This window comes from Synchiropus splendidus, chromosome 8 (assembly GCF_027744825.2).
Source record: "Synchiropus splendidus isolate RoL2022-P1 chromosome 8, RoL_Sspl_1.0, whole genome shotgun sequence".
NCBI classification, from domain to species: Eukaryota; Metazoa; Chordata; class Actinopteri; order Syngnathiformes; family Callionymidae; genus Synchiropus; species Synchiropus splendidus.
The window spans coordinates 11,551,634-11,563,366 of record NC_071341.1 but is presented as its reverse complement, the minus strand read 5'-3'; the positions used below and the strand labels follow the sequence as shown (position 1 = coordinate 11,563,366).

Genomic DNA, 11,733 nt, shown 5'->3' with positions numbered 1-11,733 from the left:
AATTTAAGCTCTTTTCATTTGTCCTTTTTGCGACTGGATTTTGTATTTAGAATGTGACTTCAGATCTTGTCTAGAAAATACATTGCATATATATATATATATATATATATATATATATATATATATATATATATATATATATATATATTTGCTTTTACATTTGTTCGAACATGTATATAAGTTATGCATTGCTTAAATTAGACATTATAATCTACTTTTTCTTTTTGGCCTTCAACAGTTTTAAATGTAATATATTCACTCAGTTTCCCTTCGACTATTAATCTAATCATCTTGTTTTGATTTCTCGGAAACGCGACAGTCAAATTGGTATACTGTATACTGTATATATACTGCATATATTTTATTATTTTATTCTCAGACAGACATAATATAATGCTGTTTTTTTTATTTTTTTTTCATTCTCTGAACAGGCCACCAGATGTCATTAGAAAGCCAGAGACGTCGTTTTCAAGTTAGTAACCGCTTTTACCTAAGTACAGTACGCATTTTAAATAAAGTTCAAGTGAATTCTTGAGTAATTTGTTAGTTTATAGTGTTTTTTTCCCCTGTCAAATCAGAAAGTAATTTAATGAAGTAATTTAATTTCACGTTTTTATGCGTTGGCTAAACTCTACAAAACAGACAGAGAATGATACTTTTACGAAAATCACCCAATGATTTACGTCAATGAGCTCAAGATCGCAAAGCATCACATTCTTTATTACCACTGTCCTTATCTGTCCATCACTTATAAGGGCATTCTCGGGAACAAAAACGCCTCTCATTATACAATATACGCAGTCACGGGCTTTCTTTCATAAGTCTTTATGCTCGTGACAAACATGACATCACATGCAGCTGTAGCTTTAAAGATAACGCCACGGCCTTGTGCATAACTTCTGTGCGCGTGTGTGACAGTTTCACGACATGCTATTGCATCTGTGTATGTGTTGCGTTTGTGTCTATGATTCCACTATAGCTGACCTGGCCCTGGGGCCACACGTGGCCAACATGTGCTCAACTTCTTCAGGTTATTTGCCCGTAGAGTAGTTTTCTCTTTTCATTTGCCTTGTCTAGAAAATACATTGCATACCTTACCATTCAGCTTATATTTGTTTAGGTTCTTTTTGTTCATCCCATTATTCTTTTAGAAAGGCGTACGGTTTGGCACTTTAAGAAATGCAATCGCCTTCCTTGTCGGGTCGGTGGACCCTGAAAGTAGGGATGAACCAGACACTGATACAGTAGACAGATGTGGCCGCCTACATCTTGAACCTACTGATACAGAAACTCAAATTGTTATCCTTCTTCTTGCTCCATGGTGACAAGATAACTGGACTCAGTAGCCATCTGTTCAGTTCAGTCTGTGCCTGTGCAAATGATACATCTTGTATTCTGGTACTGCCAGGGGCGTTGTGCAAATCCTTGTTGATTGTTCTGGTCAGAAATGCATTACAACCTTACAGAAATGCTGTCAGATGTAGGACGGTAACCTTGAGGCCATTGAAAGTGAATCCAGCTTGATTCCCAGCAATGAATGCCTGAACCAAAGTTCGGCATGAGGGTGACGTTTTATGACGTGAAGTAGTCATGACTGACTGCAGTACTGACTAGTTGGCTCTTGGATGTCCAGGTTTCTGTGATGTCCATGAAAGAACAGAGTTGAACAGATGTCCCACTGTTTCACTGCTTTTTTTGCCCATAAACAAGGGATCATACAGCTCATAGAATCCTTTAGATCAGGGGTTCTTAACATTTTGATCTTGCGACCAACCTTTCCCAGAACAAATGGGCCCGGGGCCCATTCAAGTAATAGAACCGATTCAATATTCTTGATTTCATTTGTGATCAATAACCATATTTAAACTACTTACACGTAAACAAACAAAAACCTTGTAAAATAACATGAAACCATTTGATCATCACAAAGATATTTATTTGTCATTGCAGCAGAACAAGGTGCATGTCATATTCACCAAATTTACTAAAGAAAAAAATACACTTGATGCAAACTGTTGAGAAAATTGGAAAAACTGAACAAAATTTCGGAATAAAATAAATATAATAAAACCATGTCTAAATATCCTAAAATAAAAATAATGTATTTTATTTAAACTAACATTTTTACTTTTCAGGAACTTAGTTGTTAACTATCACAGATTTTCAGCTGTCAAGTCAATTCAGTGACACACTACTGCCACCATATGTGGCTAATGTATTAAAACTGAGCGTCTCACGGCCCAAAGGTGTAAAACAAAGAAACTTTTAGCGGCCCTCTAGGACGTGCTCGCGGCCCAACCATGGGCCCCACGGTTACGAATCACTGCTTTAGATCATCCGTGCCATTTTTATTTGATTTCGACACTAAAATGATTCATCTGTGCTGCTCATGCCACTCATTTTTATCACTCTAACTACTTTGGTTTACTGTAGAAAACCAAAAGGTGCTGACTTCTCTTTCCAGCTACCCAAGTCCAAATCACCCATATAGCAGTAAAGCTCATAAAAGTAAGAACATGCATATTCCAGAGTCAGTGAATAAAGATATAAAGTACAGCCGCTTGAGACATTATGAAACTGAGAGATCATCTTTGTTATTTTATTGGTAAACTGGTAAAGGCAATGAACAAAACTCTTGGTTTGAGTTCAGAAGAAAATAGCCCAGAAGTATGACATCATCACGGCGAGCACTGTAGCCAGGCTGAAGCTCAGCTGCCCCCCTCCATTGAGGTAATACTCAGCTACCTTCTTATTGGGATTCGCTCCTTCAAACCAGAGCTGCATGCAGCGGCCTGATTCTTTGGAAAAGGCGGTGTAGAGGTAGGAGTTGGACCAGATTTGTTCGCACATGGACTTGGCTGTGGGAAACACGTCTGTCCATTTTACACACCGATTATGATTCGGGCACTGATTAGTTCCTGTAAGGAAGGAGGAAAAGAGGGAAAGAAGAAAAAATCTCACGTTATGTTTTTGTATTTTCATTCATTGGTCATTTAGGATGGTTTTGGTACATTGTTGAACCTTTATATTTACCACACTGTTCAATTAAACTACTGAGGTCACTATGACCTGAGTAAACCATTTTGAATTCTCAAGCGCATTCCATTTGTGCTACATTAAATGTAGTGCTAACTGCACTACAGACACCTGCCGCGTTTATGTTTGTGCCTGTTTATGCAGTGTGACAAACGTCTGTGTCCATATATCAAAAAATGTTATTGTTTCACCAACTAAATCGATCAGCGAAAAGCGCATGCTTTATTGCCAGGGATCATTTAAAGCAGTTATAAAAGGAAGTTTAAGTACTTCAATTCCAAAAAGTGTGAACATACTACTGCTTTGGTTAGTCGAGCAGAAAGATGGCATTTGATCATGAATTGGTGATAAGCTACGGCACAATGTGCAGATATTCCGTTTCAGCTTCTGCCATTTGTTGAATGAAACAAAAATAACAAGACTCTAGTTCCTACAAGGAAGAGGGAAAGAAAAAAAATCTCATGATATGTTTCTGTATTTTCAGTCATTGGTCATTTAGAATGTTTTTGGTACATTGTTCACCCTCATTGGTCATTTAGGATGTTTTTGGTACATTGTTCAACCTTTATTTCATTGATTAAGAGTAAAAGTTAGCTGAGGTAGCCTAATGTCGGATGGTCAAGAAGGTATAGGATGGCAGTATATAGAGGAGTAAACCCACCTGAGGTCCAATTCCATCCCTTGTGCCAGTTGGTCTTGCAGGTAAAATCATTTTTACAATCCTCCCACCACTCATGGCAGTCCTCTATACACAGAGGAACGTCCTTGATTCGCTCCTTTCGCCAGCTTTCGTCCGCCTACACACATCATTTGAAAGATTGAGCTTAATCTCAAATAACACATCAGCGGTGAAAAAGGCATGTGCTTCCACTTACTTCTTCTATCCAAGGTCCCAGATAGGGTGAGCACTCGTAAAAGCACGTGTCTTGGATGAAGTGTTTCTTGCACTGGTCACTCATGGTGCCACAGTGATTCCAGTTGAAATTATATAAATAGGAGTTGTCCTCGTGGGCTTCAGCGCTGGTGTTGGCTGTACAACAGGCGTTATCTCGCCAGGGAGAACACTGAAAACAGAACTCTTCATTCAATGCATCTTCAAATGCAACTCACATTCTTTTTATTTGCTCCTTTTTTTTGCATTCAATGTTGAAACAACCTTGAATTATTTCAAGTGACTGCACCGACCCCGGTCTTTGTAGTCTCATGATGACAACAAACATGACACAGTCATAACAACTTACCTGATGATAAAGTTTCCCCTCTGGCCCAGGCTTTTGTTTTTGGTGTTTGCCATTCATACACATGTTCAGCTCCAGAGACAGAGCCTCACCGGTGAGGACAAGGAGCATCACAGGAACAAGCCACATGTTGCTTCAGCAAAGGAAAGATCAATATATTATTTTATATATTCTCTCAGGCAAGTCCATGTCAAGAGAGCTACAGCCCGTAATCTAGCTCAAGCTAAGAGGAGTTATCCAATGCTGGTAGATACAATACATGGCTGCTCGGACCTAAGCTCAGCTGTAGACTTCTGTGATCTTTATCATACAGTATTGAATGATGTTAGACTCATGGATTGACAAGAGAGATCTTCGGTGTGTGGATTGTTGAAGGATGATATTGATTCTGTAAATACAGACTGACTCATGATGCTTTGCGCTCCGGTCCTTCAACTGCTCTAATAATAATAATAATCATAATCATAATAATAAATATATCCTAACTAACTAAAACAAAATAAACAATAACAGACATTCAAGACACCGAAACATTGAGTTTAGTCTATTGGTTATTAAGATTCGTTGACTCAGTGCTTTACAAAAATCACCATAAAAAGATCGATCAAAAGGAGACTCACATTCACAGGTGAAATACAAAAATGCATGTGACATTTCAGACATTCAACAAAGCCAAACATATCATTTGACTTACCAGAGTTGGTTGAACAGATCTTCAGTCAGCACTTACTTTAAACACACTTGTGGTGGTATCAGAAGCTCGACAACTCCAGACAAGTGCTAACCCGAAAAGGACTGTCTCCTGGTCTTTATGTGAGAACGCACAGTTATTATTTGGTCAGAGTCCAAAGTCTCTGAAGACTGTCCACTGCTCATAAGGGTGGTGTGTGTGTGTGTGTGTGTCTGTGTGTGTGTGTGTGAGAGAGAGAGAGAGAGAGAGACCTTGAGATATGACCAGAGAAGTAACAAATGAAGACATAATAAATTCACACACTCACACGCAACGGGGCATTGTGACCTGGAGATACGCTCGCATTCAACACCAGACAGCTTAACTGAGGCACATTTCTCTCATGTGTTCATGAGATAAATGTCTCATAAACACATGCGATTACTCTAGAGAAGAGTAATCGAAAGACACAAAGTAAGTGTCAACGAGTGTGTTTGCATGATGCCTCAAGAAACCAAATTGTTGGGTTTGTCAGGGTAAGTTCGGGCCTTTATACCTTTATATGCATGTAAACAGCTTTGTAACCTACAATTGACAGGGTAACACACATTAAAAAAAACCCCATGAACTTTAATCGCTGATTCGGGGCAAAAAAAATGACAAACTCAGCATCATGGTTACTGCTCTGAAGCCTGAAAATTTAAGACACACATCAAGGTCGCGCAAATAAGACTTAAATTAATGTTGATGCAGCTTGAAAATATATAAATAAGCAACAAAATAATACTACAAGACAGGATGGCTCTAGATTAGACAATGTGCTGTCCTCACCACACGTGCCACTGTGTGCTTATACAGTCAGCGAACTTGAAAGAAACTCCATGTACTTGGTTTATGGAGATTTCTTGTATTTGTATATTGTAATTACAAATGTACACATTCAGTGTTCAACAAAACACATAGCATCTTTACTAACATTTTTAACCGAATACTTACCAAAACGAAAGTTTCCCAAGGTTCAAACCTGACGCACATGCAGTCTGATTTTTTTTTTTTTTACTGAATTATTTGATTGCAACTGTAAAGAGCACTTACTCTACATGCGTATTCATTTTTAACTTTTTACAATATGAATTCACCATATTTATCGTAGCTTATTAACTTAATGAAATTCAAATATCTTGGTCTCAAAGACATAACAGATAATAAAACTAAATTAAAAGATCAGTACGGCAACAAACATTTACATCTTGTCAGAGTTTATAAAAAATGGAAAGAGGAAGGGCTCTGACACAATATAAAGCAGAAACATACGAATACACAACACACAAATGCATGAACATAGTTCCAGGTTTATATTAAAAATAAAAAGTATCTTGTGTAATTATAAAACTACATTATTCCTGTTCAAAAACAAAGAAATGTAAGTCAAGTAAATGTCAAATGTGACTAATGAAGTCGTAATAGAGGATGCTGATATACAAATTATTTCACACGTAATGTGCTGTATGTTCATGTGGGAGGACACGGTGGGAACCACGCCCGTGGAAAAGTACAAGGATGCAAGGATCCAAGTTCGTCAAATAACGACCATTTACTTGGACCTGCAACCGTTTTATTTGTCGATGCTGAGCGCTTGCGGAACCATTGTTGAAGCAGGTCTGTTTACAACGGACGTATAACCGGAACACCATCGGCTGCTTCCGCTCATTTTGTTTTGAATCCATTTGAAGCCCGTCTGGCGGACTTGTCGGTTCGTAAAACTCTTCATCTCCACCATTCGCAGTTGCAACATTTGACGTTATAATAGGATTTGTATGCGCTATTTTAGCCGGCGGTTAAATGAACCGCTCGACTGTTTGCTGGTCGCTTCCTCGCGCGTCTAATCACTTTGTGTTCCACAGCCATGTCCACACTGTTCCCTTCGTTATTTCCCCGGGTTACCGAGTCCTTGTGGTTTAACTTGGACCGTCCTTGTGTGGATGAGACTGAACTGCATCAACAGGAGCAGCAGCATCAGGCCTGGGTAAAAGGAAAAAACCCTCACAATCCCTTCTCAATATATGTACTGCATGTTCAAGCATTTTAATTGCTGTCATTTCCTCATTTATAACTATTTACTTTCTCGTCTCTTCCAATATCATGTACATTTAAGGATCAATTGGTCAGTTTGGCTGAATTTCACAAATTATGGATATGTTTTTTCATTGTAGTGGATTGATTGGTTGAGCCATTCTATATATTTCCACTTTCCATACACAAGTCTTACGCTTGTGTATGCTTAACTTTAAACTTTGGTTAAAAATGGTTTTCTTGTCATTAGTTTACAAGGCAATGATTGAATCATCCACCTAAATTTGAGTTTGTTTAAATGTTATTTAACATTTGGTTTGGTTCGCCAAATAAAAACACAAGTTAAAGTTATTTTAACTTATGTAAAATCATTTTTTAAATTTTGGTCTGAACTATAAACCAGAGTAGGATTGTGTTGTTTCTTTTTAAATAGTGCTTGTAGATGGAATCTTGATGTCGTGTGTACAATTTGTGTTCCCTATCATTGCAGTTGCAGAGCATTGCTGAGAAGGACAACAATTTGATGCCCATTGGGAAACCTATTTTTGAGGTGACTCATTTCATAAATGCTTCTAAAATACAACAGGGTACATGTCATTTCAATGATTTCAATATTCTGGATGCTTTTACTGTACATGGAAGTTTGGTCCTGATTTAATTATTATTATTATTTTTTTGTTTCACTTGGGAAGCAGCCGGGCTACGAGGAGGAAGAGGAAGAGGATGATGAGGACGAAGAAGACACAGAGGAGGACTCTGAAGATGAGGAAGACATGCAGGACATAGATGAGATGAATGACTACAACGAGTCACCAGATGATGGCGAAATCAATGAGGTTTCCTAATTTGTAATTTGTAGAATATATTTATAAATTAAAGGCTTATGTGCCCACAATTATATCCCCACAAAGGAGGGCTTCATTCTGCCTGAAACTGAATTGGGTTTTCTTTTTTCATCAATGTGGGTTTGTTTCTATTTGTCAGGTGGACATGGAGGAAGCAGACCCAGACCAAGCCCAGTGGATGATTTAAGACAAAAAGTTGATGGCGGTGACTGACTATTTTGAGGCTTCAACACATGCTAGTGTGATGAAATAAGTTGGCAGTCAAGTTTTTTTTTTAACCGCCTCATCAGTTTTAACGCTCTGGAAGGAAATTGCTACGAAATGTGCAGCTCACACACACGCTGACAATTCATGCCTGCTCTAGTCATTGTCGCATGACTGCAGTAAACATTCCTTCCGTGCCTGAGAGCAGAGTGGTCAAGCTATCCTCGTGTTTGAGCATAAACGTTGACCCTGTCATGTGCGTCATCTGGTAGCGAATGAAACCGCTGATGCGGCACAAACTGCTGTGCACACAGCTCCACTGGAAATTCCCACTGCATTTAATTCAGGTAACATATAGGAAAGCTAGTCTATTTAGTGTTTTTTATTTAAATCCATAAATATTTTACCTGAAGAGACTCTTCAGCAGGCTCCGGCTAATGTTTCTGAAAATTATTTTTGATACTTTGTGTTTAAATAAATAGAGGCGATTCATGTTTGTAAAAATAAATTGATTTCAATTTGTTATATTCTGCTTGAGGTGTTGTTGATTTTCAGGAGTAGATCAGAAATTGAAAGTCTTTTTATTATTATGATAACCAGTCAGTGGATTCCCTGGTACACAAGTTCTGCCATCCCATCTCTGATGCCCTTGCTGTACTCCAGTGTTGCCCGATGAATCTTCCACTCATAAAGACCAGACTTGCGGATGTGCCTAAGGAATTTCGGGGCACCAGGAAAGAGCACATTGTCTGCTAAAATGATAGATCCTTTTCCCAACAGACCAGATCCTTCCAGCATCTGTAAAACAGAAGCAAATTGTTTATTTCTTATTTATCTTCTGACAAAACAATAAAACTGATCCTGTATTACCTTAAATTTTAAGAGCCTTGAAAGAGCAATACGTTGATCTTGTAAAATAAAAAAACAAAACAATGAATTTTGTTTATCGTAATTCATCATCTTGCCTAAGCTCCCTCTCTATTGATATCCTAAAAGCTGTTATATATCCTCCTTGAACCTCAGGATCAAAGCCGTAATCTAAAACAAAACTGTTTGGGAGCCTCTGAGTTTCTTAGTTTGCATGCCATGGTCTTGTTGGAGTGATGCTAGTCACCTGCAGGTCAGGAAGGTAGCATTTCTTCCAGTGGTCCATGAAGACAAAGTCCAGTCTCTCCAGACCGAAGTCTGAGCGTAGTCTGGGGATCACTTCATCAGATGGATTCACAATAAGCTCCACCTAGATGACAGATATGATCAAAACGTGATCTGCTATGGTCCAAGACCAGAGCTTAAGTGTGCGTCTCACTGTGTCATCGTCAAACCCTGCGAGGCGGATAATCTTCTCAGCAATAGCTGCATTCCTCTGGTCCATTTCTATGGTGTAAATCCTGCCACCAAGTGGCAGAGAGCGAGCCATGCGCACTGTGCTGTACCCACAGTGAGTGCCAAGCTCCAGCACTGTGATGGGACTCTGCTCCATCAAGATTCGGTCGAGGATTTTTCCTGCAAAAGCAAGAATGAAATAAATCAAATATAAAATGTCATTCAGATTTATGATTTGATGGTTTTTGTGATTTTTTTTGTTGTTGGTGGTGAATTGAAGTTGACATTTAAAAATGTCATTCTTTATGCATTAACACATGAAACGTATCATATGATACGTTTAATAAAAAAAAAAAATACAATAAACAAACAACGTGCAAAAATAATGCTTTGTTAAAATATAAAACAGTAGACTTGATGAATACATTATCTGGAAATTTACATTAAATAATGTAAACACCATACTTTTGTTTTTATCAAAGAAGTGTATTCTACTGTTATGGTCTACAAACCATAACAGTAGACAGAAGACGTTAACCACAAATCACAGAAATTCCAACACATGTGGCAACCTGTAAAGCGTTTGTTGCACAGATCATAATTTATTTTGTTTAATTTATATTGTAAATAAATTTATTGTTTGGTTTTTCATATAGGACTATTGGCCTGTCAATGTAATTTAGGAAACCAGTAAACTGTTCATTACAGCACTGATTCTTAACCACAGGGCCTGGGGCCCATGGTTGGGCCACGAGCGCCTCCTAGAGGGCAGCTAAAAGTTTGATTGTTTTACACTTCTGGGATGTGAGGGCTACGAGACGCTCAGTTTTAATACTTTAGCCAGGTATGGTGGCAGTAGTGTGTCACTGAATTGATTTGACAGCTGCAAATCTGTGATAGTTAACAACTACAGAGAAGTTCTTGAAAAGAAAAAAATGACAAAGCAAGTGATGCCGCATCATGAAAGCACCTGTTGAAGCAGTTTTGAAAATTAATAAGAACATTTTATGGCTATACTTTCATTTACACTTTTCTCCTTCTTTGGAGTTCAAATAAAATATATTGTTTTTATTTCATTATATTTAGACATGCTTTTATTTTATTTATTTTATTTGTAATTTTATTCAGTTTTTCCAGTTTTCTTTGCAGTTTCCCTTTTTTTCCTTCGCAAATTTGATGAATATGACATGCATTTTCAATGACAAATGAATATCTTTGCGATGATCATATGTTTGTTTACATATAAGTAGATTAAATATGGCTATTGATCACAAATTCAATCAAGAGGAATGAATCAGTTCAATTACTTGAATGGACCCTGGGCCCATCTGTTCGGGGAAAGGTGGCTCCCCAGATCTGAAAAGGTTAAGAACCCCTTCATTCGAGAGAGGTGGTGGGCGTGGTCATCGCATTTTATTTTCGTTTTATTTTTGCTTTTATTTTGTACTTTTATCTGCACTATGTCTGTAAAAAAATAAATTATTATTTTATTATTTAAAAAAACAACATGAACACATACAGAATACAGTATATATTTATTTAAAAATGAAAAGAATAAATCAAATTTAAAGTTTTTAAGTCTGTATGATGAAATTATAGATTCTGTTCAACCTCTAGTTGCAATAAATTAGAAATGCCACGCACAAGCATAGTTTCTGATAATATACAAAATGTATTGATCAAATTTATAAATGTGTGCATTGCATCCATTTGTTTTTTTTTAAGTGTTTCATAATGTACAGATCAAATTTATAAATGTTTGCATCGCATGCATTTGTTTTTTTTTAAGTGTTTCATAATGTACAGATCAAATTTATAAATGTTTTTACTTATACATGAGTGATTTTTCTGCTCACCTTTTTTAGGCCCAATGTTACTGATAAACTCCACCTTGCTGCACCACACATCAAACGAATCCAGAACACTGTCTGGATCCCCTGGTGTGGCATGGGTCAGAACATACTGGTATGCACGCTCTTCCCGACTGAGCCCGGTCACACAGTCCTTCCAGATTCTGACCAGGATGGCCCGGTACAACAGGACAAAGTAGAACCGGTATCTGATCAGTAGGGTCAGCAAGAGCGGGAGGAAAGCAAGGGCGATGGCCGGAGACACCATCCTGCGGTGAAAGCACATCCTGGTTCGGTCATCAATCATTGATGCTCAGAAGGAGAGACACCATGTGGCAGATGTTCTCATGTGGTTTCGAGTTTAATTTGTTTAACTGTACTTGTTTTGAGTTTCTGTCATACAGTGCAATTCTCTTTCAGACATCTGTCAAAGTCTTAAACAAAGTCTACCAACGCTGGTTTTGTTAAATATGCAACTCAAAACAAGATTTCTC

The 11,733-nt window shown here is 37.8% G+C and overlaps 3 protein-coding genes across 4 annotated transcripts; 1 reads left to right on the top strand and 2 right to left on the bottom strand.

The window, feature by feature from the left end:
- Positions 1-2,057: 2,057 nt before the first annotated feature.
- On the bottom strand, positions 2,058-5,151 carry folr (folate receptor). The gene is made up of 5 exons (XM_053874088.1): positions 4,969-5,151; positions 4,278-4,407; positions 3,912-4,100; positions 3,698-3,833; positions 2,058-2,918 (listed from the first exon to the last, which is right to left on the bottom strand). The coding sequence occupies exons 2-5, from the start codon at positions 4,401-4,403 to the stop codon at positions 2,647-2,649; spliced, it is 723 nt and encodes a 240-aa protein (XP_053730063.1). The 5' UTR covers positions 4,404-4,407; positions 4,969-5,151; the 3' UTR covers positions 2,058-2,646.
- Positions 5,152-6,593: 1,442 nt separating this feature from the next.
- Positions 6,594-8,979, top strand: anapc15 (anaphase promoting complex subunit 15). 2 transcript variants are annotated; one of them, XM_053874106.1, is made up of 5 exons: positions 6,594-6,697; positions 6,849-6,970; positions 7,508-7,567; positions 7,710-7,853; positions 8,002-8,979. In XM_053874106.1, exons 2-5 carry the CDS (start codon positions 6,851-6,853, stop codon positions 8,047-8,049), a joined length of 372 nt encoding a protein of 123 aa, XP_053730081.1. In that variant the 5' UTR covers positions 6,594-6,697; positions 6,849-6,850; the 3' UTR covers positions 8,050-8,979. The 2 variants fall into 2 exon arrangements, with proteins under 2 accessions (XP_053730081.1, XP_053730082.1); XM_053874107.1 differs by having other exon boundaries at positions 7,713-7,853; positions 8,002-8,976.
- Positions 8,667-11,513, bottom strand: tomt (transmembrane O-methyltransferase). The gene is made up of 4 exons (XM_053874110.1): positions 11,246-11,513; positions 9,373-9,569; positions 9,181-9,303; positions 8,667-8,864 (listed from the first exon to the last, which is right to left on the bottom strand). The coding sequence occupies exons 1-4, from the start codon at positions 11,505-11,507 to the stop codon at positions 8,667-8,669; spliced, it is 780 nt and encodes a 259-aa protein (XP_053730085.1). The 5' UTR covers positions 11,508-11,513.
- Positions 11,514-11,733: the final 220 nt, after the last annotated feature.

What these genes read in the sequence shown, in the direction of transcription:
- anapc15 (XM_053874106.1), top strand. Translation starts at nt 6,851, where the DNA reads ATGTCCACACTGTTCCCTTCGTTATTTCCCCGGGTTACCGAGTCCTTG. An exon ending in AGCAGCAGCATCAGGCCTGG is followed by an intron (nt 6,971 to 7,507) that starts GTAAAAGGAAAA and finishes CTATCATTGCAG; the next exon opens with TTGCAGAGCATTGCTGAGAA. An exon ending in TTGGGAAACCTATTTTTGAG is followed by an intron (nt 7,568 to 7,709) that starts GTGACTCATTTC and finishes TCACTTGGGAAG; the next exon opens with CAGCCGGGCTACGAGGAGGA.
- folr (XM_053874088.1), bottom strand. Translation starts at nt 4,403, where the DNA reads ATGTGGCTTGTTCCTGTGATGCTCCTTGTCCTCACCGGTGAGGCTCTG. An exon ending in AGGGGAAACTTTATCATCAG is followed by an intron (nt 4,101 to 4,277) that starts GTAAGTTGTTAT and finishes TTCTGTTTTCAG; the next exon opens with TGTTCTCCCTGGCGAGATAA. An exon ending in GGGATGGAATTGGACCTCAG is followed by an intron (nt 2,919 to 3,697) that starts GTGGGTTTACTC and finishes CCTTCCTTACAG; the next exon opens with GAACTAATCAGTGCCCGAAT.
- tomt (XM_053874110.1), bottom strand. Translation starts at nt 11,507, where the DNA reads ATGGTGTCTCCGGCCATCGCCCTTGCTTTCCTCCCGCTCTTGCTGACC. An exon ending in TAACATTGGGCCTAAAAAAG is followed by an intron (nt 9,570 to 11,245) that starts GTGAGCAGAAAA and finishes TTGCTTTTGCAG; the next exon opens with GAAAAATCCTCGACCGAATC. An exon ending in CAGGGTTTGACGATGACACA is followed by an intron (nt 9,304 to 9,372) that starts GTGAGACGCACA and finishes TCTGTCATCTAG; the next exon opens with GTGGAGCTTATTGTGAATCC.